We start from the raw sequence: 27,508 nt of genomic DNA, 5'->3' as shown, positions 1-27,508 counted from the left end.
GGAAGTTCTATTTTTAATTTCTTGAGGAATCTCCACACTGTTCTCCAAAGAGGCTGTACCAACTTGCATTCCCACCAACAGTGGAAGAGGGTTCTCCCCTTTCTCCACACCCCCTCCAACACATGTTTTCTGTCTTGTTAATTTTGGCCATTCTAACTGGTGTAAGGTGATATCTCAATGTGTCACCACTTTTCTTTTTGTATATTGATTTGACAGTGAAAAAGCAAAGACCAGATATAAACAATACTCATTCTCTTATTACAGAAAATGTAAAACCTTTTCACAAGTCCTAAAGAATTCACAGCACTCTAGTCCTACACAGTAACAACAGATTCATAATTACTGTATAGTTAAATTATGTGGTTCTTGGATTTGCAATTCCCAAACCCATTTCCTACATCTCCATACCTCTAATATAAGGAAAGCTATGAAGGACCACCGGGTAAAATTCCGGTCCCAAGGACACTAAAGATCCGTGTAAGTAATCTCCTGCCTCCACTTCCTCCACGCTGCTTCTACGAGATACATCACAGCTGATATACCTCGTCCCTACATATACTACCCACAAATCAGGCACACATCAGTTTCAACCTCAGTGTGAAAGCTTTTGCAAATAACATGCTAACTGACCACTGCTCCTGCTGCCTCCTCCATTATATCCCCAAATTCTTCTGTACCCATGTCGGAGAACAAGCCAGAATTTCAGGGAGAGGCATATATTATTTGAAAAGGTGACCTCCTTGGGGCTAGAGACCTAATCTTACTCATTTCTGTACCCAGAGCTTAAATTACTGCCTAACTAGAAGGCTCTCAACAAAGACCCTAAATGAACATACAAAAAAATCTGCAATAGATTATTAAATAGCTTACATTTAGGTAATCAGTCTCATGATCATCAAATCCAAATCTCTCTGGTCTGTTTACAGCAGCAGCATTTTAATGAGGTAATATTCTATAGTGGCTGCAAGCACAGACTTTGAAGCCAAATTAGTGGGCTGAACATGAACTATACTGAGAAGGAGAAGCTCTGGAACTTTGGACTGAAGTCATGAACCTATCATTTATCTTCCTCATCTATAAAAGAGGGTAATAAAAGCACCTACCTTTTAAGACCCTGCGAAAATTAAATGTTAGTACATGTAAAGAGATTAGGAAAGTGCTAAGAAAATAGCAAACACTTCATAAATGCGAGCTTACATCTTCCTTACTATGAAAGAGCACACCTTAAGCTGCAATTTGTTCCTCGGCCTCTGTGAACTTGCCCACTATCATTCTCCTCTTCAACTTCTTCAGTTGCCTCCTCTTTTTTGATTTCACTCTCAAGGTTCTGTTCTCACTGCTTTTTCTTGCTTTCATCCTTACCAATCTCATTTAACCAGTAAGGTTTCAATGATCATCTCCCAACTGCATGAAGCTAACTCTGACTTCCCTCTTCTGGGCTCCAACTCAACCCGCCCACTTAAACATGAAAGTCATCATCATATCTCAGATTAGCAAATCTCCTCAATTCCTCAGATCTATGAAAACCTGAGGATTACAATGAGCCTTATAAGCATTAGGGAATAAGATTAGTTTCAGTAAATTTAACTTAAGATAAACACATAATGGTTTAAAGCAGTGATGTCATCAGAGAGAATAGATCTGAAGCTACTAGAACTAGGAGACATCCTTACTCAGACTGAAGGTATTTATTTATCAAGAGAAAAAACAAGGCAGTATACAATGGCCTAGACTGGCAAGTTATGGAAATACAGGAAGTATTGTGTCCCGGGGCTTCAAAGCTCAGAGCAGGTCTCAGACCAGGCAGAGGAGGGAGAAAAGGGCATGAAGATGGAATCTTGCATTGAATGCAAGACCTCTGTTATATGGACTTAGAGTACACCTCATAATCAGCCTGACTCAATTAAAAATTCACTTCATTTTAATTTCACTTGGTGAGTCCACACTTTACCATTTGCTATATAAATCCTTGTATGGGTTGACTTCCCAGAAAGGTCTGTCTCCAGAATAATGTTTTAGTCCTACATGTAAACAAGTCCAATCCCTGTAAGTCCAATCCCTGTTACAGGATTTTTCATGATGAGTTAATAAAATTAACTTCTGGTTATGATTTGAGTGTCCACATGCCTTAATTACAGAGAGGAAGTGTTGATTTTGGCAACGTGAAAATTTCTATTCTCTGCGGCAATTAAATTTCCCATGGTGAATTAACAGATTAAAAGCAGAGTTTCTGAAGTCAAATGGCTGAATTTGAATCCTGGTTCTGGTACCCAGTTGTTTGTGACCACAAATTACTTGATCTCTTTGTGCCTGTTTCCTGAGTTCTAAAATGGGGGTAAATGATAATATCTATTGCACTGGGTTATCTTGAGACATCTAAGAGAAAATGTCCAAAACATACAGAACAATGTCTTACAAACACCATGCTCAATAAATGATAGCTATTGTTATCTCAGTCTCACACACAACTAGGCTACTCTGGTTGGTTTGTTGTGGCCTGAAGCTGGTATATACGAATCCAATCAGATGAGGTCCTGACCAGCTCCAAACTTTCCCTTAAACAAGGAGTCCTTCACCTAAAGGCCATAGTGAACTTAAAAACATTTCATTCAAAACTGGGTATAAATGGATGGTGTGTGTTTTTCTGAGACAAGGGACCATATCTTTTATCTGTTTCTCATTAAGTACATGATCCCAAATAGATGTTTTAAAACAAAACAAAACCTATTACCCCAACATTACCACCACCATTTACTTTTTGGTTAAGACTTATTTACTTAGTTGACAGAGAGAGAGAAAGCAAAAGAGGGAACACAAGCAGGGGGAGTGGGAAAGGGAGAAGCAGGCTTCCTGCTGAGCAGGCAGATCTATGCAGGCCTTGATCCTAGGACTCTGGATCATGACCTGAGCTGAAGGCAGACACATAATGACTGAGCCAGCCAGGTGCCCCATACTACTACCATTTTAATCTTTTTTTCTTCCCTCATCTTAAAAGATTTCTATACCTTCTTCTGAGCCTCTGTTCAATAGGCTACAGTAATTTAAAAATCTTTCCTCTACAATGTTATTCTAGTATAATCCTTCCCATTTTCATTACTGCCAGGTTACTTCTCCAAACTGTAATAATATTACTTTTTTTGTTCAAAAACATGACTAAATATCTTAGCTGAGCATTTAAACCTCTCTTGACTTGATTATCATCTGCCTTTCCAGCCTTGTCCTCTATAAAAGGCCCTAAAGGGGTCATTTGCCACTGCAGAACTCCATGTAGCTTTCCTCTAAAGCTCATTCTACTCTGTCTTCTAGAATGTCTTTTCACCACCTTGTATCTGTCTTCAGCACAATTTTCTCCAGTAAACCAATACCCTTCTTCAACACTCACAGTCTTTATTATTTAAGAATCATCATAATGGGGTGCCTGGGTGGCTCAGTGGGTTAAAGCCTCTGCCTTCGGCTCAGGTCATGATCTAAGGGTCCTGGGATGGAGCCCCGCATCGGGCTCCCTGCTCAGCAGGGAGCCTGCTTCCTTCCTCTCTCTCTCTGCCGGCCTCTCTGCCTACTTGTGATCTCTGTCTGCCAAATAAATAAATAAAATCTTTAAAAAAAAAAAAAAGAATCATTAAAATGGGCTCATATAACCATGTATCGGGTTTTCTCAACCTTGGCACTACTGACATTTTAGGCTGGATAATTCCTTGTTGTGGAGGGCTATCCTATGCAGTGTAGGATGCTTAGGAGCATGGGGGTGGGGGACAAAAATCATTCCTGGTTGAGAACCACTGCCATACTATAACAAATATATTTAATGTCCCCTGATAATGAGTAAATTCTTTAAGGACACAGACTCTGGCCTTCTTCAGTGTCACCCAGTTCACAAATTTATGATAAATAATTTGTCCTCTGCTAATCGTTCCAAAGTTAGTAGGCAGAACATTCCAACCTACCATATTCCAAGGATTTCTAGATGTTCATAAAATCTGAAACATCAAATTTCAACTTGTTAATTTAAAGCTTTTTAAAAGGCAAAAACTGGTATGTCAAAATGTGCCTAAATTTTCGAGAGACAGTTAGTAATAGTTGTGCACTAAAGAAGTTTGCTACACCAGCAAAAAAGTTAAGTGGACAATGGACTTCCGTATCACATATATAAAAGTAACATTCTATAACTGAGAACCTACAGAAGAATAAGAGAAATGATTTTCTCCTCTCTTCAAATAGCCAATGTTCTATGAAGTACACAGTGTTGTTATCTTCATTAATTGCCTAAAAACATACAAGGCCCAAAAGAGCGACAGAAGGTAAGGTTTCAATCCAAGGTTCCTAAATCAGGAGTAAATTCTCTAGACCAGTGGTTCTCATCAATTAGCGTAGATTAGAGTTAAAAAGAAAAATCCCTGGGCCTCCCTCCAGGTCAATAAAATTAGAATGAGAGAATAGTGCCAAAGACTGTAATTGGTTTGTTTTTTCTTTTATAATCTTCTATTTTGCAGCCAGGACTGAGAACCACTGCCCTAGATTGGTTGAAAACCTCACACCTTGACAGTTAACAAAAAAAGCTATCTTTTAAAAAGACCTTAAGCTCTACAGAATAGCTAAAATTTATTCCCTAACTGGCTGACTTGGGCCTAAACATCAACACTTAATCTTGATTTAGAAGAACTGCTATCTTTTTTTTCTGAGACAAAGCATTACTAAGAAGCTCATGATACAATTCTTGGGCTGCTTTGTCTAACACTGCAAAGATGTAGGCACTTACACTCCTCTTTACTTGGTGAAGTTACATTCAATTCTGTCGGAAGCGGCTGCTGGCTGGGACTAATAGTTGGCGTGGTTATAGAGGTATTGTTGTTGTCACTGGTGGTCTCTTCGGAAAACAAATCTGATTGGCTGTTACTTGTACTTGGAGCAGAATCATCGTCTGGTTGTTTCTTTTGAAAATCTGAAGAGAAAGAGTGATAATAACCAGTTTAATGAGGGCATTCATAATTTCCTTGGGAATTAGAAAACAAAAAAGTATAAAAATAAAAATTCAATGTAATAGGAGCAATAATAAAGACTACTCTGAATGAAAAAAGGAAGTAAAATACTGGTTAAAAACATATACCATACATACTTTCCACTGGTGGAGGGTAACTGGAATTAAAGTTTTCCATGGTCCCTGTATTGTTCAGAAATATGGCAGACATACCAATTTTTTATTTAAATTAAATTTTATTAACATATAGTATATTATTAGTTTTGGAGGTAAAATTTAGTAAGTCATCAGTTGCACAAAAAACCCAGTGCTCATTACATCAAGTGCCTTCCTTAATGCCCATCACCGTTAGCCCACCCCCCTCACTAACCCATCCCCCTCAGCAATCCTGTTTGTTTCCTAGAGTTAAGAGTCTCTAATGGCTTGTCTCCCTCTATGTTTTCATCTTATTTTTCCTTCCATTCTCCATGTTCATCTGTTTTGCTTCTTAAATTACACATACAAGTGAAATCATATATTTGCCTTTCTCTGACTTATTTCACTTAGCATAATAACCTCAGTTCTATCCATGTTTTTGCAAATGTTAAGATTTCATTCTTTTGGATGGCTGAGTAATATTCCATAGTATATATACACCACATCTTCTTTATCCATTCATCTGTCAATGGACATCTGGGCCTTTCCATATCTTGGATATTGTGGACCCTGCTGCTGCTAATGAAGATTGGGGTGCATGTGTCCCTTCGAATCACTATGTTTAGATAAACCAACCAGGTTAACATAAGATTTTACAAAGCCAAATACAAGTAAAATGTTAGGGGTAGTCAGAAGAAGGAAAAAAGAATAAAGAAGTTATTCAAACCAACAGAGGAAAGGAAAAAAAGAGCACAGAAAAAAGCAGGATAAATGGAAAACACATAATAAGACTGTAGAAATAAGTACAAATATGTTAGTAATGGTAATAATTGTAAACTGACTAAACTTAGTAATTAAAAGAGAACATTCAAATTGAATAAACTAGGTCCTATTTTATAAGTTTACAAGCAACATACTGAAAGCATGAACATTACGATAAAGAAAATTTTAAAGTCTATTTTTAAAAAGTACCAGCAAAGATGCATGATTAAAAAGCCAGTAACACTGAGGCATGTGGTTGGCTCAGTGAAGTGTCTGACTCTTGATTTCAGTTCAAGTTACAATCTCAAAATTGTGTGACTGAGGCCTACTTGAGGCTCCCTTCTCAGCAGGGAGGCTGCTTGAGAATCCTTCTCTCCCTCTGCCCTACTCCCCATATATCTCTCCCTCCCTCTCAAATAAATAAATAAATCTTAAAAAAAAAAAGAAAAAGCCAGTAATAGCTACAGTAGTGTGAGGAGATGGAGACTGAGGCAAAAGGCACTATTCGAGGAAAAAAAAGAGCATCATTATATGATAGTAAGAAAAAAAAAAAATCACACACACAAACCCCTACCTGAAAACAAATACTTTACCAGGAGGATAAAACAATTTTAAACTTGTATGTACCTAATAACAACATCTCAAAATATATAAAGCAAAAAAAATTTATGGGAAACTGACAAATTTACTATCATAATGGGAAGATTTTACTATACCTGTCTCAGCCAAAATAATTAGTAAAATTAGAGAAGATTAGTAAGTTTACACTCATATACCCAAGAGTAAGTTAGTAAATTATTTTCAAACATGAGGAATATTTATAAAAACTGACAAAAAGCTAGACAAAAAAGCAAAATTCTTAACAGATGCCAAAGAATTAGTAATACAAAAAGAGTAAGCTCACCACAGAGGAAGTAAATTAAATATTGATAAGAATTCTATATAATTTTGGAAACTTAAAAAGTATTTTAAAAATTTAAGTTCATGGGTCAAATAAGAAATTAAAAAATAAATAAATGGTAATGAATTACTACTTATCAATATCCAGTAAAGATGAAGATGCAAGTAACATTACCTATACCTCAGTCATTTCACATAGTCATATGGCTGAATCTCAACACACATGACAAAAATTGTTAATTATATATTGTTTGCAATAGTAAAAAGTCAGAAACAGGGGAGCCTGGGTGGCTCAGTGCGTTAAGCCTCTGCCTACAGCTCAGGTCATGATCTCAGGGTCCTGGGATTGAGCCCCCATCAGGCTCTCTGCTCAGCGGGGAGCATGCTTCCCCCTCTCTCTCTGCCTGCCTCTCTGCCTATTGTGCTCTCTCTCTCACTCTCTCTGTCAAATAAATAAATAAGTAAAATATTTTTTTTAAAGTAAAAATAAAAATAAAGAGTCAGAAACAACCTCAAGGTCCATAAATCGTACTATATTCATGTAATGGAATAATATATACTGTGAAAATGAAACTGTGAAATTCCTATGAATGAATCTCAAAACAGTAACACTGAAAAAAAAGTCACTAAAAAACATAGTAAGATTATATTTACATAAACGTTAAAAAGAGGCAAAACTCAATATACTACTTAGGAATATGTATGTTTAAACAATTAAAAAAATAATTAACAATTCAGGATAGTGATTGTCTCTTAGGTTGAAGAGGGGGATATGAAGGTAACAGGTACACAGGAATATTGTCCATTGACAAGATAGATTAAAATAAATTAAAATTCATTCATGTAAGGGAATGTTCTATAGCAGTTAAAATTAATGAATGCTACATATACAACAGAAACATCTTAAATGCAATGTTGAGTGAGGAAAGCTATGGAAGGATATATATATAGTATAATACTTTAATTATAATATAATGACATGTGTGGAAATGATACACCAAATTGAGGACAATGGTTAAACTGGAGGCAAAAGGTAGGGAGAACAGAGATCTTCAATTATATCTTTCCATTTCTTAAAGGTGGCAGTGGGTATATAACTTAAAATTATTAGATATAATCTGTTTCATATAAAAGTCTAATGCCAGTCTATAAAGTACAGATTATACTGTTTCAATTCAAAGTAAAATTTGAAAACTCCACATTGCCTTACCTTCTAAATCAGAGAATGTGTTATTATGCTCTATCGCCTAATCAGAATCACTGTGGGGGGGGGGGGGTTAAAAAAAAAAGTTTTTATTTATTTATTTATTTCAGAGACAGAGACCACAAGTAGGGGAGGGGCAGAGGGAGAGGGAAAGTCAGACTCCGTGCTGAGTGGGGAGCCTAATGGAGGGTTCCATCCCATGACCCTGGGATCATGAACTGAGCTGAAGGCAGATGCTTAACAGATGAAGCCACCCAGGTGCCCCCAGAATCACTGTTTTAACAAATACTGAGCTATTATTTATGTGTCACTTACCATGTGTCAGGCACTGCACTAAAAGTTTTATGTGTAATACTCATTCACTTCAATCCTCAAAATAATCCTAATGAGGGAAGTGTAATTATATAGTCATATACCACTTCACTGATGAAGAAGCTGAAGCTGAGTAAATTTAGGTCATCTGTTCCAAGTTAACAGCTAGTTACTATGTAGCAAGATCAGGATTTAAATGCAAGTCCAGGGACGCCTGGGTGGCTCAGTGGGTTAAGCCTCTGCCTTCAGCTCAGGTCATGATCTCAGGGTCCTGGGATCGAGTCCCGCATCGGGCTCTCTGCTCAGCAGGGAGCCTGCTTCCCTCTCTCTCTCTGCCTGCCTCTCCATCTACTTGTGATTTCTCTCTGTCAAATAAATAAATAAAATCTTTAAAAAAAAAAAAAAAAAAAAAAAAATAAATGCAAGTCCATTTGACATCAAAACCCATGTTCTTCAATCAGAACCACAGGATGTAAAATGGTGAGCACTAATTTGGCTCAAGGAAAAGGCCTCCATGTCAAGCTCCCACTAATTTACAGAACTAATGGTGAATGCAATGGATTTAGCCAAAGAATCAGTAACTTTTGGGCTGATCAGCAATCTAAAGCATCTACTGCTTCTTTTCTGTGTATTTACTTCTCATAGCTTTCTCATTCTTTGGTGTTTTGACATTTTAAAATGGCTTATTATCTCGATGTTATTTGTGCAGCAAATTTAGAGAAAATGGTACTACATAAATGGAATAAAAGTACTATAATAATGTAAAAATGACACTTCTTTTTTATACCATTACTTCTCATTACTTCTCATTACTTCTCTTATGTCAATATCATTGTATCCCTCCTATAACCATCCCCACCATTTAACTGGAAATGTTATGAGGCCCTAAAAGAACTGCAACTGAGTCATCGTGATACCATCTAGCACAATCCCCAATGCCTGGAGACAGACACACAAAACTCACTCAATCAGGCACAATAATACTTACGGGTAAATGACATTAATGTCTACAGACAATAACAAGGTCCCACCCACCCAATCTCCAGCCCATGCCTGCCATGCTCCTTCATGCTCAAGTATTTTTAGTTGTTTTCTTTTGTGAATCTTGAGTTGGAACAATGTACCCTCTTTTAACCTATTCTCCCATGATTACTTTTCTGCACTTCCACAGGATGAACAAGTGAAAAAAAATCATCAAACTAACAGTATTCATTACAAACTAAACTGGCTGCACACACAAAAACTAGAAGCTCTGTACATTTTTCCTCTGCTTGAATTCAATAAAGTGACAAAGAATCACAGAATTTTTAGTCAGAACTAATTTTAAAGATCCAGCTCAATCCTCTCCTCTTACAGATAAAGAAAACAAGAGCCAAGAAAGTTAATGCAAGTCACCAGAAATCCATGGAGTTAATCCTAATACAGTTTGTTGTGGTTTGGTTTTTTTGTTTGTTTGTTTGTTTGTTTTTAAACTCTTAGGCCAACTTAAGTAACCTATACACTACAAAAAGCTTCAAAGTTGGACCTGGATTTAAACCCTAACTTTGCTATTTACTGGACATATGGCTAAAAGCAGACTATTTAATCTTTTGGGGCCTTGTCTGTTAAGACAAAAGGAGGGAATTATTTCTACCTCTAACAATAATGTGAATTAAATAAGATAATGTACTCATTCGGCCCATGGGTACTCAACAAATAATAGCCATTAAAAATGAAAGGTATTTTCCTAGTCAACAGAAAAGGGCCACAAATTATCTCCTCCTTTTTGCCCTCATATTTGCATCATAATTCCTACTCTCTTGCTCCTCACTTTCTGAATCACTTGGTATTCAACTGCTTGACAACTCAAGAAAAAGAAAGAAAACAGAAAAAGAAAAAAAAGATGAAAAGACACAAGGGAGGAAAAAAAAGGAAAAACACCACCACCAACAACAACAAAAAGAAAGGAAAAGGAAAAGAAAAAAGAAAAAAAATAACACAAAGTCCCAGAAGTTTTCCAAGGTCAGGGGAGGAGATTTACATCACATGTAAAAAAGTGAACAAAAAAGGCAGAGAGAATGCTTCTCATCACTCTCCTTTGGAAAGGGGCAAAAATAGTCACTCCATTTGATGTAGCCACAGTAAAGTCTTGTTCCACTTGCTGTACAGTTCTCATATAAATGGGAAAATTAGAAATCTCCAAGCTTATCAACCTCTGTAAGAAAAAAATAGGAATTATTTATTTCTGTAAATTGGGAGAGTTAATTGTCTATCCAAAGGTGTACACCTGGTAAATAAATGTAAATAAGTCTTCCAAAACAGTTATTTGTAAAACCTGAGTAAAAACCTTTGAATTTTATTAATGGGATCACTGTTCAAAAGTTAAGAAAAGCCATCTTGGCAGCTTAACTCATTATCAACTATTGGGAAAAATAGTTTCTCAACAAAAGGTATTCTTGGAAACTTAAGTAAGTATCTAGAAATGGGATGTTTCCACAAGGCAGAGAAAATGACCTAATGGTACCAGCAGAGCCAAAATGACCAGTGAAGTCCCTGCGGCTAGCTGCCCCACACACTCAACTCACCAGACAGATTTTTCTCCATTGTTTTCAGAATGGTTTTTCTCACAAGTCAATCTTACTATAAAGTGTACCTCAAAAACACTGAGAGCATTGAAAACCCACCTCGTCCTGCTCTGTGGACAAGCCCACTGACCTGAGAGTCTCACTGGGACTACCCCTTATCTAGTCATTACTCAAAACTTACCTTTGGATGTGGAAAACCCAAAAGACTCCACTCCAAAACTGCTAAAACTTGTACAGGAATTCAGTAAAGTGTCAGGATATAAAATCAATGCACAGAAATCAGTTGCATTTCTCTAAACCAACAACAAGACAGAAGAAAGAGAAATTAAAGAGTCAATCTCATTTACAATTGCACCCAAAACCATAAGATACCTAGGAATAAGCCTAACCAAAGAGGCAAAGAATTTATACTCAGAAAACTATAAAGTACTCATAAAAGAAATTGAGGAAGACACAAAGAAATGGAAAAATGTTTCATGCTCCTGGATTGGAAGAATAAATATTGTGAAAATGTCTATGCTACCTAAAGCAATTTACACATTTAATGCAATTCCTATCAAAGTACCATCCATCTTTTTCAAAGAAATGGAACAAACAATCCTAAAATTTATATGGAACCAGAAAGGAACTCAAATAGCCAAAGGAATATTGAAAAAGAAAGCCAACGTTGGTGGCATCACAATTCCGGACTTCAAGCTCTATTACAAAGCTGTCATCCTCAAGACAGCATGGTACTGGCACAAAAACAGACACATAGATCAATGGAACAGAATAGAGAGCCCAGAAATAGACCCTCAACTCTATGGTCAACTCATCTTCGACAAAGCAGGAAAGAATGTCCAATGGAAAAAAGACAGCCTCTTCAATAAATGGTGTTGGGAAAATTGGATAGCCACATGCAGAAAAATGAAATTGGACCATTTCCTTACACCACATACAAAAATAGACTCAAAATGGATGAAAGACCTTAATGTGAGAAAGGAATCCATCAAAATCCTTGAGGAGAACACAGGCAGCAACCTCTTCGACCTCAGCCGCAGCCACATCTTTCTAGGAACATCACCAAAGGCAACGGAAGCAAGGGCAAAAATGAACTATTGGGATTTTATCAAGATCAAAAGCTTTTGTACGGCAAAGGAAACAGTCAACAAAACCAAAAGACAACTGACAGAATGGGAGAAGATATTTGCAAAGGACATATCAGATAAAGGGCTAGTGTCCAAAATCAATAAAGAACTTAGCAAACTCAACACCCAAAGAACAAATAATCCAACCAAGAAATGGGCAGAGTATATGAACAGAGATTTCTGCAAAGAAGACATCCAGATAGCCAACAGACACATGAAAAAGTGCTCCATATCACTCGGCACCAGGGAAATACAAATCAAAACCACGATGAGAGACCACCTCACACCAGTCAGAATGGCTAAAATTAACAAGTCAGGAAATGACAGATGCTGGCAAGGATGTGGAGAAAGGGGAACCCTCCTACACTCTTGGTGGGAATGCAAGCTGGTGCAGCCACTCTGGAAAAGAGCTTGGAGGTTCCTCAAAATGTTGAAAAGAGAGCTACCCTAGGACTCAGCAATTGCACTACTGGTATTTACCCTAAAGATACAAACATAGTGATCCGAAGGGGCACGTGCACCCGAATGTTTATAGCAGCAATGTCCACAATAGCCAAACTATGGAAAGAACCTAGATGTCCATCAACAGATGAATGGATAAAGAAGATGTGATATATATATAGTGTATATATATATATATATATATATATATATATATATATATATATATATTATGCAGCCATCAAAAGAAATGAAATCTTGCCATTTGCAATGATGTGGATGGAACTAGAGGGTATCATGCTCAGTGAAATAAGTCAAGCAGAGAAAGACAACTATCATATGATCTCCTGATATGAGGAAGTGGAGATGCAACATGGGGGGTTAAGGGGGTAGGAGAAGAATAAATGAAACAAGATGAGATTGGGAGGGAGACAAACCATAAGTGACTCTTAATCTCACAAAACAAACTGAGGGTTGCTGGGGGGAGGGGGGGTTGGGAGAAGGGGGGTAGGGTTGTGGACATTGGGGAGAGTATGTGCTATGGTGAGTGCTGTGAAATGTGTAAAAAGGTGATTCACAGACCTGTACCCCTGGGGATAAAAATATATTATATGTTTATGAAAAATAAAACATAAAAAAAAAAAAAAACAACTTACCTTTGGTTTGTATATACCCCAACTTCTATCTCTCAGATGTACTACACAGGTTTGGCAAAATGCTTAGCTCATTTAACTCCCACCCCACTTCTAGAATGTGACAATAACTATGTCTTTGGTAATGATTTCTTCAAGGCAGAGAATAGACAAAACTGATTTGGAAAGGGTTTCACTTAACTTACCTTCTTTGACAATAAATTCCTTTTCCAAAACCCTCTTCAAGGACACCTGGGTGGCTCAGTTGGTTGAGCATCTACCTTCGGCTCAGGTAATGATTCCCAGGGTCCTGGGATCGAGTCCCACATCAGGCTCCCTGCTCATCAGGGAGGGGACAGCACACAAGCAGGCAGAGTGGCAGGCAGAGGGAGAAGCAAGCTCCCCACTGAGCAAGGAACCCAATGCGCAACTCAATCCCAGGACCCTGGGATTAGGACATGAGCTGAAGGCAGACGCTTAACTGACTGAGCCACCCAGATGTCACCAATGAACTTTTTTTTTTAAAAGATTTTATTTATTTATTTGACAGACGGAGATCACAAGCAGGCAGAGAGGCAGGCAGAGAAAGAGGAGGAAGCAGGCTCCCTGCTAGCAGAGAGCCCAATGCGGGGCTCGATCCCAGGACTCAGAGATCACGACCTGAGCCAAAGGCAGCGGCTTAACCCACTGAGCCACCCAGGCGCCCCACCAATGAACATTTTTAAAGCATTTGGTCATACTGTCTTATTCTCTTGGCACAATACCCTGTGATTTTCCACAGCACAACACCTACTATGGGATGTAAGAATCAAATTACCACTTGTCAAGTCTCCCCCATATAAAAATGTTGCTCAATAAATGTTAACTGAACGAATAAGTGGCCAAACATTTTCCTGTAGAAAGCCCATCACTGGATTATGTTTAAAATTATTTACCCACTGTCATTTTAAACCTTTGTCAAACTATCTTGTGTGCCTTCAAGGACACACTTAGCATCACCTGGATTAGCATTTCCAAAAGATGAAATGCTCAATACCTGTGAATTTCTATTTTCATAATTAATTAGTAGAAATGAGAAAGTGAACTGCATTTGCTCTAACTCACTAAGTTTATATGGCCACTAATAAGGCTTTTACATTATTATAGACACTAAAGCTGGGTATAAAGAAAATAAAACTGGAGGTGAAAGAGGAACTAAGATTTAAGTGCCTACTATGAGCAAGTCACTCTGCCAGAGGCATTATGTTCATTTCCCATTTAATCCTCAAAACAAAATCAGCAGATGTCAACCCCACACTTCAGCAGACAGTGGAGCATGGCAACCAAGTGCTGAAGCTAGGATTTTGAAACCCAGGCTTGCATAACTCTAATGTCCACACTCTGCCCACTACAGCATGCATCACTGAAGCATAAGCTCAGCTTATCAAAATGCAACAACTTCCAAGCTGCAGGGGTTACGTTTCCAGTTCCCACATTCCCATTCTAGTCACCAATTCCACCTGACGATACATCACAGATTACAACGCCATGTCCCACTGGAAGTTTTATTTTAGCATTTCACACCATTAAATGCTGTGTCTAGGGGCACCTGGGTGGCTCAGTGGGTTAAGCCACTGCCTTCGGCTCAGGTCATGATCTCAGGGTCCTGGGATCAAGTCCCGCATCGGGCTCTCTGCTCAGCAGGGAGCCTGCTTCCTCCTCTCTCTCTCTGACTGCCTCTCTGCCTACTTGTGATCTCTCTCTCTGTCAAATAAATAAATAAAATCTTTATAAATAAATAAATAAATAAATAAATAAATAAATGCTGTGTCTCAAACAGCCAATTAAAGTAAAATGGAAATGCTGCAAATAAAAACTTGATCTGATTATAAGTTGAGTTCATGTAAGGCATTGTATGAAGGCCTCCTTTAAAAGAACAGGGTTTCTTTTACCTCCTCTTCATCCCTTCCCCCAAGTGATATCCTAAATAGGCTAGAGCCTCCATTAACAAGTACATTTCCAAGTTTTCAAAGCTGCACGTTCCTACCCCCACCCCAATCATAACCCTTAGACACCTTATTTTTAAAAGCTACAAGCCATTAGCAGTAGTCAGCCAATTTATAAAACAGTTTTAGCTTTCTGATTAAAATCTTAATAAAAATTCTACTAGTTGGATGTTAACCTGGGTTAAAAGCCTCAGCAAAAACAAACTGGTCTGAACAAAAATTACCAAGAACTAAGGACTGATTACTATTTAAAAAAAAAAAAACAACCCACCTTAAAATGCTGTCTCTTTGGAACCTACCTTATGGGGAAAACTGTGATCTACTCAATATGGCTAGGTTCATTTAAACTTCCTTTCATGAGTAATCTATTTAACTTCTTAGAAAATAACAACAAAAAACTTTACCATATTCTCACCTACATTCTCATAATGATTCCTTCTCTTAAAAACTCAAGACAGTCTTCAGTAACCTCAGAAAGACTGACTGATATTGATAATAATTGGTAGGGCGCCTGGGTGGCTCAGTGGGTTAAGCCGCTGCCTTCGGCTCAGGTCATGATCTCGGGGTCCTGGGATCGAGTCCCACATCAGGCTCTCTGCTCAGCAGGGAGCCTGCTTCCTCCTCTCTCTCTCTGCCTGCCTCTCTGCCTACTTGTGATCTCTCTCTGTCAAAAAAAAAAAAAAAAAAAAGATAATAATTGGTATTTTCAGACAAGTTTAAAATATATACATTATACATCCCCACCCACCCCATATATCCTATTGATGGTAAGTGACCCCAATCCTATGTGCCCCATGAATCTCTCCACTTTGAGGTACATCTTAGAAATTAAAGTAGACCCTGTCTTCTGGCCTTCTTTCCCATCTCAGGGGATGGCACCAACATTCTCCTGGAAGCTGAAGCCAGAAGACTGTGGAGCCTGGGAATCATCTCAGCCTCTACATTCTCCTGATCTTAATTCTGTATCTCAAAACATCACCACATTTAGTTATTTATGACTCCAAATACCTCTGGAACCCTACCACACTAATCTTAAGTCATCATCTGTCAGTTTCCTTCAACAGTATCAGATTTCTTCAAATCCTATCTGCTATTGGTCCTCTCTAACACATTCACCACTAAGCAAACTGAGAGAATCAGAGTGATGTTGTAAACACCAGATTCTGATAAGGTCATTTTCCTCCCTTAACATGAATGGCCTCCCACTGCCTTTATAATCAGATCCAAAATCATAAACACGGTTTTGAAGTTAGAAGGGATGCCTGGGTGACTCAGTCAGTTAAGCATCTGCCTTTGGCTCCGGTCATGCTCCCAGGGTCCTCAAATCGAGTCCCACATTGGGCTCCCTGCTCAGTGGAGGGTCTGCTTCTCCCTCTCCATCTGTCTCTCCCCCTACTTTTGCTCTCTCTCTCTCTCAAATGAATAAATAAAATCTTGAAAGGAAGGAAAGAAGGAAAGAAGTCTCTTTAAGAACTGGTTTCTGGCTATCTCTTCAGTCTCATCTTAAGCCAACAGCTTCTCCTCTCCCTCCTCCTACTTCAACCATTCTGGGGTCCTTTTTGTTTTTCAAACATCCCCATGCTTTTTCTCAACCTAGAGTACCCTACTCATGGGATGTGACCATTTTTCTTTATTTTGCTATCTGCTTGGTAACTCCCACTCACCCCTGAACCTTAACATAAGCACTATTTCCTCAGGGAAGCCCTTAAGAGTATATCCACAGAGGCACTCAATACTCATTTGTTGGATGAAAAATAATGCATATCTTATTCACTGTATACCCTAGCCCCTAGCAAAAAAATATTATGTCTGCCACATAATACACAAGATAGATTTGTTGAGTATTAACTTATTTGAACTGGTAAACATCCAAAGTTTAAAAATATTAGTTCTCCCAGACCTTAATGTACTTCAAATTGCTATAAAATATATTTATGGAAAGTAAACATTTCTATTTACAGCAAAAATATTAAATACCATTTCAGTAAGCAGATATTTAAATTTTATGAATTATCACTACATATATAAAATTCTTCTCCTTACTACTCACCACAGGTAACTAGTTCTGATTGGACTCATAAGGTCTCTCAAGTCGTATTTGCTTAGACCAAGACCACAGAGCTGTAAGCCTTTATTTGAGTATAGAAATAACATTGCACTGGCTCCCAAAAGTATGTCTTCAAATTCTTCTTGCAAAAATAGTCAACAAGAGAATACATGAAGTTAACAAAGCTCACAAACAAAACTCTTATCAGTAATTAAGCTTATTTTATAATCTGGTTTATCACAAATTATACAGTCCCTAGATTCTTCACGCCTATAGAGCCTACTGCTCAAAAGTGTGAACTAGCAAAAAAGTCATTTGGAAAAAGGTTGCTTCTTATACAGCATTTATTGTACAGACTCTACAGTTTTCCCAGTAATAGTGTCTTCTATTCATTTACAGGGCATAAATTAACATGTTAACATTATAGAAAATATCTAAAAATCCATTAGTACTTCAATAACATGCACCAGAGACATATTTATTTCATTTCGGTCTAACCACAAAATGTGTCAGTTTTTTTAAAAAACCGAAAACACTGGGAGGAGTTTTCTAAATATTGTGACATTGATCTACTTCCAACAAAGTGAGCACTGGACAATATGTGTGCATATATATGCACCCTACACATACATCTCAACCATCAAAGTACTGATAGGGCCAGGCAAATCATGGAAATATTAAGAAAAGCTGACAAAATAAAATTGGCAAATCAGAACCTAAAAACAAAACAAAAACCTGTGATCTATCTGTTTATAGCTGATCTTTGATTCCAGTTAAAGACCTCTCCTCAGTGGGGTGCCTGGGTGGCTCAGTGGGTTAAAGCCTCTGCCTTCAGCTCAGGTCATGATCCCAGAGTTCTGGGATCGAGCCCTGCATCGGGTTCTCTGCTCCCCCTCTCTGCCTACTTGTGATCTCTGTCTGTTAAATAAATAAATAAAATCTTAAAACAAAACAAAACAAAACAAAAAAAACCTCTCCTCAGGCCAGTAGTTCCTAAGTTCCTACTGTCATTCATGAATCATTCCAATAGCAATATGTGGAATGAGCATAACTGCTGGAGAGGGTGGAGTCCAGATTTTTTCTCAGCTCAGACCTAAGGTTTCAAATGTCTGTGAGACTCAACAATACTGGAAGAAATTAGAAAAGCATTTTGGGGGTGGGGGAGACGCATTTGGGTGTCTCAGTTAAGTGTCTGCCTTCAGTTCAGGTCATGATCTCAGTTCTACAACAGGCTCCCTGCTCAGGGCAGTCTGTTTCTCCCTCTCGCTCTGTCCACACTCCCTTCCCCAGCTTGTGCTCTCTCAGCTCTCTCTCTCAAATTTAAAAAAAAAAAAAAAAAGAGAATAAATTGGGAATAAATTACCAAAAAAGTCAGGTTACCCCTTTTTTAAAGATTCCTTACTGCTTTTATAATTTTACCCACAGTTTTCATAATACCAACCCTTCATTTCACCATGCAGAATAGGAGAAAAGACAAACAAAACACTTCCCACTGGCATGCTCCTTTTTGCAAAGTGGGAGGGGAGCAGTGTTCACGCTCGAGCCACTGATACCCCTAGAACTTGGTTCTCTAGTCCTTGCCTCCCTCCATCCAGGAGAGCACCTTTTACCTTTACTGAGCTAGTCCTACCCTGATACTTCATTTCCACTCAGTCCGCAGGCTCACCATCTCATACCAGGTCCCATACCACCAACCTCCTGCATTTCAACCCTAGTACCAACCTGACTACTTCATTTGCTTCAGGAAATTCCACCAAGGTAGTGGTAGTAACTTTTGAGAAACACTTTCCCTTAAGATATGAAGAATGTTCAGTATGAATAATTATTTTTCAAACAATGCACTATGGTATATTTTAAGAATGTCAATCTCTTTCCCAAAGAGAAACAGACTACACACTTTTTAAACTATTAAAACACACATACACACACACACACACACACACACACACACACTTTTTAAAGGATGAAGTGATAGGATTACTAAATATTTTCTCACTATACCTATTAAAATGTATCAGGGGATGCTCAGAAAAGATCATGATTTTCACATGATCTAAAGATCAGGACTAACTGACTAATTTTTATCCAATGAACACAACGTAGCAAAAGAATGATGTTTGTATGGTTCAGAGTCATCTGTCCAATAGCAGAAAGAATAAATATTCTTTCTGAAGAACACTATGGCTTGTGAAAAAGCTGTAGAATATAAGAAAAATCTTGTCCTTTACATAAAAGCTATGAGTGAAAGATCTGAGAGATTTCTCCACTCAAAAGAAAAGTGCTCATGAAGCTATCTATATCCCCCTTCACAGTATGGTGTTTAGGAGTGTGGAATCAGACTGAGTTCAAATCCTGGCTCAGTCTCTTTTTAAAAAAATATATTTATTTGAAAGAGTGCACGCTTGGACGCGCACAAGTTGGGGGACAGAAAGAGGGAGGGAGAGAACCCCAAGCAAACTCCCCATTGACTGTAGAGCCCAACATGATTAGGGGCCCCATCTCATGAGATCATGACCTGAACCAAAATCACCTGTGGAACACTCAACTGACTGATCCACCCAGGTGCCTTCTGGCTCAGCCCAAGGTCAAGTCACTTAAGTTCTCTTGCTTCAGTTTCCTTCTATAAAATGAAAATAGTAACTGTGTCTACTTCATAAGGCTACTATGTAGATTATGTTAGATAATACATGTTAAAGTCTTTGAGCAATGCATGGCACATCTGAAGTCTCAAATTAACTATAATTTTTATTATTCCTTTCTGCCTCCTTACACACAATTTAAGAATTTGCTAATGTGAGACCAGCAATGAAAAATAACTTGTCTGATGCCAATAAGCAACCAGGAGGAATTATACCTAATACCTCAGTTTCACTGCCAATGTACAATAAAATACATCAATCTTAGGGGTTACAAAGAAGTTTTCAGAGACCCAGTGGTTATAAATGTACAAAGTCAACTGGCCTAAACCAATAAGGAGTGGTGTGGTTATTGTGGCTAATTGGCAAATATAAGCCTCACCTAAGGGCATGTGATTTCAAACATAAAAACAAAAATAAAAACCTTCAAATACAACATATCTGTGCCCTGCAAGTCAACAGTTTAAGACTCCTGCTTTAAAAAGAGACAAATATTTATTATATAAAGCTTTTACAAGCTGCATTATTAATTCCACATGTATTAATTCCACATACAAAGAAATGATTCATTCAATACACGCTAAATCGATCTAAAGACAAACGGGAAAGTACAAGAGATACAAGAGATATAACATAATCTGATAGACCTGTGTTTGAACTCTGGCTAAGCTACTTAGAAGCTGTGTCCATGAGAAAGTCCATACTTATTTCCTCATCTGATCCTTCATTAAAAAGGTGTTTAGGGCACCTGGGTGGCTCAGTGGGTTAAAGCCTCTGCCTTTGGCTCAGGTCGTGATCCCAGGGTCCTGAGATCGAGTCTCGCGTTGGGCTCTCTGCTCAGCGGGGAGCCTGTTCCCTCCTCTCTCTCTCTCTGCCTGCCTCTCTGCCTACTTGTGATCTCTGTATGTCAAATAAATAAATAAAATCTTAAAAAAAAAAAGGTGTTGAATAAATTTTTAAATGAGTAACAAATGAATGTAAAAACATTCACCTACAACAGAAATTCTTAACATGGGGTTCTTTTATGGTGAGTCACTTTAGGCTAATTAAGGCTGTGGTAACAAATGACCCTAAAATCTAGAGACTTGACATCAAAAATAGCTTGTTGGTTTTGTTCAAATTGTGTCATCATTCCAGGAATCCAGAATGAAATAGTGGCTCTAACCAGAACCGTTCTGGTCTTCTGGCAGAGAGAAGAGAGAGATGCAACTACAACCTGACAAAAATTTCTGTTCACAAGAGACATATGAACTTTTTAATTCACATTTTATTTGTTAAAAGGTATCACATTGGCCAAGCCTGATGATGAGGACAGGGAAGTACAATCCTCCTACCAGAAGGAGCAGTAAATACAAAGAAATGATAATACAGAGTTTACAATACGTGTGCCCAGAAAATTTTGCATTTAATTCTGGGTTAATCTTCTGAAATTATATGCATTATTGTGTATGCATAAGACCCATTATTGCCCTCAGTAAATGGAGCATACATACTATGTTCTGAAAAGTACAAGCCAAAATGGCCTGAAATAAATCAGACTGGGTTTGGAAAAAGTCAGGTCTCAAACATAATAACCATTACCACTGATTTTATAACAGATCAGTATACTAGTCCTAACTCTGATTTTCCCTGCTGCTGGTTACTGGACAGTGTGGGCCAGGGAAATAATGTAAACTTTCTCCCAGGCAGTATTAAATTCTAGTGTTGCCTAATGAAAATCTGAGATTATGAATCACAGTAAAACAGTAACACGTGGATACTGGTTTCCTGAAAATAAAGTCTTACCTGAAAAAACTGTGATTTCCAGGCAAATTAAAACCCTTTATGAAATACAAGATGGTGTGGTCCTAATTCAAAGTTTTGTGTGTTTTAAGTTAACAAATTCATGTTATGTTTATTATACTTTTTCCAACTCAGGTTCACTTCCTGATTTTCAAAGGGGCAAAGGCTACTAAGTCAGTGAACTGAAATATTTACAGCTCCCTATCAAACAGAAAAAAATAAATTATTAGAAAGTCTTTCTTAGGAACCAACTGCCTCATACTAACGAAATAATCCAGTCTGATTTTCTCCAAAATTCATTTAAGACAGGTGAAATATGAGGGTCCCTGGGTGGCTCAGTTGGCTGGGTATCTTACCTTCAGCTCAGGTCATGATATGGGAGTCTTGGAATTGAGCCCCACGTCAGGCTCCTTGCTTGCTGGGGAAATAATCTGCTTCTCCCTCTGCCCCTCACCCCACCCATGTGCTTTCTCTCTCAAATAAGTAAGTAAAATATTTTTTTAAAAAAGATAGGTGAGGGGTGCCTGGGTGGCTCTGTCGGTTGAGCGGCTGCCTTTGGCTCGGGTCATGATCCCAGGGTCTTGGGATCGGGCTTCACATCGGGCTCTCTGCTTGATGGAGAGCCTGCTTCTCCCTCTCCCTCTGCCTGCTGCTCTGCCTACTTGTGTTCTGTATCTCTCTGTCAAATAAATAAATAAATAAATCTTATTTTTAAGAAATAAATCTTATTTTAAAAAACCAAAAAGATAATTAAATATATTTTTCATTTGGGAACAGGTTTTTTATTCACTTGCAAGTGTGGGGAAATATGTTTTGAATGGGATGAGGAAGAGGAACAGCTTATTCTAAAATTATTTTTCAAACATTTAACAGCATTAATATAGGCAAAGGATGAAGTGATAGGTTATATTACTACTAAACAAATTAAGTGATGATTCTCTATAATATAGATAGGACTCTAACTGCTCCTTACTCTTACAGGTACCCCAACAAGAGTCCTTGAAAATCAAACCTTTTATAAGTTCTTCTAGTTGAGGCAATAAACTGGGCTTAGATCTTCCATTAGTGTGAAAGACTGTGTTTACCATTAATTCTGACCAATGAGAACAAGGAAAACAAGATATATTTTAACTGTCACTGCTGGTACTCCCCCTTTCAGAGGCAATACCCTTGGCTTCTTACGAGGAATGCTATAAGAAAGAATTGTGTAAAACACGGTATTTTTTGAAGGGCTGCTATTCAGAAAAATGTTCACTACTGTTCTCATGATCCACTTTAGAGCTCACAGGATGGTGACCTTTGAACTGTACACATTTCCATTTCTGCTCTGACTCCTAGGAAGCTCAGATCTCAATCTGCACTCTGTCTTTAACAGTTGTATGGATGTTAATGGTATGAATCTGTACAAATTCCTTGTCTTCATCTTACTAATCAATCTAAATACTCCCTTTGTCCTGATTCCTTCATTAAAAAAGAAAAGCTTACTTTACTCTGTATTTTTTACTAAACTGCCATTATTTAAAAAGCAGCAGCTATAAAGAAAACTAAATCTCGCAATCTCACTTTATGTGGGTATTTCATTAAGATAACCACTTGTAAATAATACATATTTATGACTCTATATTTATGTGCAGGCTACTAATAAAACTAAAAGAGAAGAAGTTCACTAGAAAATGTGTGAGTACTGGGAATAAAACTCTACAGGAATTACATTAGAATTTCTGTTAGGAGTGGACCACAGTTTTAGATTTGTTTGTTTGTTTGTTTTGGTCCATTTTACCATTCAGGGCAAAGAATGCATACAGACGAAATATGAACTAAATAGAACTGAACAGGTTTTAAGGCAAGCCATGCCAAGTCTAAGTAATAGATCTAAGACTGCAAGATGCTGAAAAGTACTGGACTAACAAAAATGAACAGAGGATGCTTAGGAGGCCAAGTTACAGCATTGCCAAAGCAGTACAACAATTTCCTTTGCAGTTTACACTTCAATTGTCTCAGCACAAATCATACAAACCTAAAAAGATATGCTCTGAAAAGAATAATTACTTTTGCATCTTCGAATGTACTCTACCAAGAGCAAAAGCATTTCCCCACCACAACCAGCCCCAAAGCTCTCATTTCATGAAAGTGATTTACCATTTCACTTGGCTCTCTGTGCAAGTAACACTATAGAGCAAACTCAAGGGGAAAAGCTAACCTGTCAAGGAAGACTGCAGCACACTCCCAATTTCTCTTTTAATATCGTGCTTATCAATTTGATCGATGTTAAACTCCATTCATCTCTTTTCCTAAAAACTAAAACTGAGAGTGACAAGGAAAATTACATTCTCTATAGCCAAGTTCTTGCTGAGGCATCAGAGACGCTGGCATGCCTACTCAAAGAGTAAACTGTGGCTCCAGTTCAGGAGATCAAATTCTTCTGCAAGATAGCTAAAGGATGAGACTTGGTTTCCATTTTATTCATCTCAGATGGAGAAAACATTACAGTTATTAACTTATTTGCATAGATAACAATGTTTCTCAACAAATCTTTTAAAAACTAAGAGCACTGGCCTTACTTTCAATCAAATGCAAATCCAGCAATAAGTTTGTTGTTGTTATTTTTTAATCTCTTCCATTAAACATTTAAGTCATGGGACGAAATAAATGCAACAGATGTAATAACTACAGTTGACCCTTGAATAACATGAGTTTCAACTGCACAGGCCCACATGCACAAAGACGGTTTTCCATAAATATAGGACAGTATAGTCGATGTATTTTCTCCTCCTTATGATTTTAATTTTTTTTTAAGATTTTGTTTATTTATTTGACAGACAGAGATCTCAAGTAGGCAGAGAGGCAGGCAGAGAGAGAGAGGAAGGGAAGCAGGCTCCCTTCTGAGCAGAGAGCCCGACAAGGGGCTCGATCCCAGGACCCTGGGATCATGACCTGAGCCGAAGGCAGAGGCCTTAACCCACTGAACCACCCAGGCACCCATTAATAACATTTTCTATTCCTTTGCTTACTTTATCATAAGAATACACTATATAACACAAATGACAAAGTATGTGTTAATCAACCGTTTATGTTACTGGTTAAGACTTCAGTCAATAATGGGGGGAATCAAAAATTACATGCAAAATTTTGACTGTGGTGGGATGGCACCCCAATACTCACATTGTTCAAAGGTTATTGGTAGTATATTGCTATGGATGCAAAAGTAAAGAAAAGGCTCAGTTTAATGCGGGAAGTCGGGGAGCTAAACTGGCTTAGACTTGCAGTGATTATAACTGGAGAGACAGACTAAAGACTCTGGACCAGATTTTTATTGGATTGGTGTTTTTTGAATCGACTACAACTATCTATACAAGGGAAACCGTTCCTTGTGACTATTCTCATGACAGACTTTGCCCCCCAAAATCTGCATTTTTCACCTTGTCATTGTAAAATAATTTCATAGAATATACTCATGTGATTTTGGAGCTGAAAAGCTTTTAGAAATAATCTACTACAAGGTTTTCAATCTAAAAACAATTTCAAAGGTACCACCAGCATTTTAAAGAAACAGAATAGAAATAGAGTACACTGCAGATAGTAAGGTTAAATTTTGCTTTATAAAACTTTTAAGATTTTATTTATTTATTTGAGTGAGACAGAGCACAAATGGTGGGGAGGGGCAAAGGGAGAGGGAGAAGCAGACTCCCCGCCTAGTGGAGGAGAGCCCAATGCAGGGCTTGATCCCAGTCCTCCGAGACCTGAGTCAAAGGCAGACAGACGCTTAACCGACTGAGCCCCCCAGGCATTCCACTTTATAAAACTTTCGACTTACACACACACACACACACACACATACACACGTATGTATTATACATGTCCATATGTGTATACTGGAATACAACATAAAATGTACTTTTTATTGTAAGATACAGTAAAAGCAGTTACAAAACCAATGATCTTCATTCTATATACGAGGAAAGTGAGGTACAGAGAAGAAATCACAGTGTTCTGGGAGAAATGCACCTGCCACTACGGATGCTAATCCATAACTTTCCCATATAGGCTTTGTCACTTGATATAAGTTATGTATTGTCATTCATCTACTCCAAAACTCTGGTTCAGCCTAAAACTGAACACCCTAAAACTCTGGTTCGTCACTCAGAAAGTTGTCCTGATTGGCACTGAAAGATAAACCCTTCTTTGTCTCTCCCTTTCCTGCAGATATTTTTTTTAGCTGAAAACAGTAACGACAAAAATTTCTTACATTTTTTTTTTCTCCAAGTACTCCCTACGTTTCTAAAAAAGCAGCTCAAAAAACATGCCAAAGGTTTAAATGAGTGTACTTTCCCCAACCTCAAACTGGCCCTAAGTATGATATCCTCAGTCCATATATTATTTGAAATGTGCATACTTTTCAATCCCGCAAATCCACTCTAAGAAAATTGTTTTAAGGAAAACAAAAACTTATTGAATGAAATTGAAATTCATGGGTTCCTACTGATGTAATTAAAAATGGACAAGGGAAAGCTCTTTGTTATAGAAGGAAGGAAACTAATAAATATAGAAGAAATACTATGGTTAATAAAAATCAATGGGTGAAACTAGTGGGTGAAATTTTGGAGGAACAGGATATTTATATAGTCTTAAAGCATCTCCCCAAAAATTCCTTATTAATTAGAAAGGAAACAGTAATTTTATAGTAGAGAGATTTGGGGACACCACCTTAATCACATACCTCTGGATAGGATGCACCGAAGATACAGCAATCACTTTTGTGAGATCTCTATCAAAAACGCACAATTCTATTCTAATTATGAAAAAGCATCAGAAAAATACAAATGGAGGGATATTCTACAAAATAACTGACTGTGTTCCTCACTAATTTCAAAGTCAAGAAAAACAAACAAAAATAGGCTGAGGGACAATTCCAGACTAAAGGAGGCAAAAAGAGACATAAAGACTAAATTCAATGAATTAGACTCTGATCCAGGGGAAAAATTTGCTATAAAGTGTATTACTGAAAGAACTGATGAAATGTGACTATAGACTATGGATTAAAAAGTATTACTGAAATGGATGAAATATGAATATAGGCTATAGATTACATGATAAAACAGTATCAATATTAGATTTCCTGATTTTGATAATGACGTTTATATAAGAGTACATCATTGTTCCTCAGGAACAATGATATCCTCACATTGATGTTAAGGATAAAAAGGCACAATGTCTCTCCAGTTTATCCTCAGATGGTTCAAAAAAAATGTGTGCATGTGTGTGTCCCAATACATACTTACACAGAATGATAAAATAAATGGAGAATGTAAACAAATGATGACTCTACACAAAGGAAATATGAAATTGTATCAAAATTAAAAGTTTTTAAAAGATGTGTAATAGGGAAGCAGCCCAAGTGTGACTGATGAGTGAATGGATAAACGAAATGTGGTATACACATACGGTAGAATATTATTCAGCATTAAGAAGGAAGGGAATTCTGTCATATGCTTCAACGTGGATGTTGTGTTATGTTATGTTAAGTGAAATCAGCCAGTCAGGAAAAGACAAATACTGTAGGGTTCCATGTATATGAGGTACATAGAATAGTCAAACTCAGAGACAGATGGTAGAATGGTGGTTGCCAAAGACTGGGAGGAGGAGGAAATGGGCAGCTGTTATTTGATAAGTATCAAATTTCCATTTTCCAAGGTGAAGAGAGTTCTGGAGATTGGTTGCACAACAACAATATGAATATACTTAACATTACTGAACTGTAAACTTAAAAATGGTTAAAATGAAGTTTTATGGTATATGAATGTTACAATGCAAAAATTCTAAAAGTAATGGATTTTTAAAGATATGTATATAATAGTCACTACAGTCTTCTCTGACAACAGTGTTAACCACCAAGATGTCCTTTAAGAAGAGATGAAGTAGATCTGTTTCTTACAAAGTGAGGGGGAGGAGTGAAAAATCTGAGTTTATAAAATAGTATGTTTAATATACTATCTGTATATAATAATT

General features: G+C 37.5%; 1 protein-coding gene across 2 annotated transcripts in view; it reads right to left on the bottom strand.

Moving 5' to 3' along the window:
* ZFAND3 (zinc finger AN1-type containing 3) overlaps positions 1–27,508 on the bottom strand; it is a 335,701-nt gene that overhangs the window by 76,268 nt on the left and 231,925 nt on the right. For both annotated transcript variants that reach the window (XM_059177840.1, XM_059177841.1), the window contains exon 3: positions 4,757–4,939. In XM_059177840.1, coding sequence (XP_059033823.1) covers positions 4,757–4,939 — 183 coding nt within the window. The remainder of the gene's footprint in view (positions 1–4,756; positions 4,940–27,508) is intronic.

Source organism: Mustela lutreola, chromosome 6 (assembly GCF_030435805.1).
Source record: "Mustela lutreola isolate mMusLut2 chromosome 6, mMusLut2.pri, whole genome shotgun sequence".
Taxonomy (NCBI): domain Eukaryota; kingdom Metazoa; phylum Chordata; class Mammalia; order Carnivora; family Mustelidae; genus Mustela; species Mustela lutreola.
This window is presented reverse-complemented; position numbering and strand designations above follow the sequence as displayed.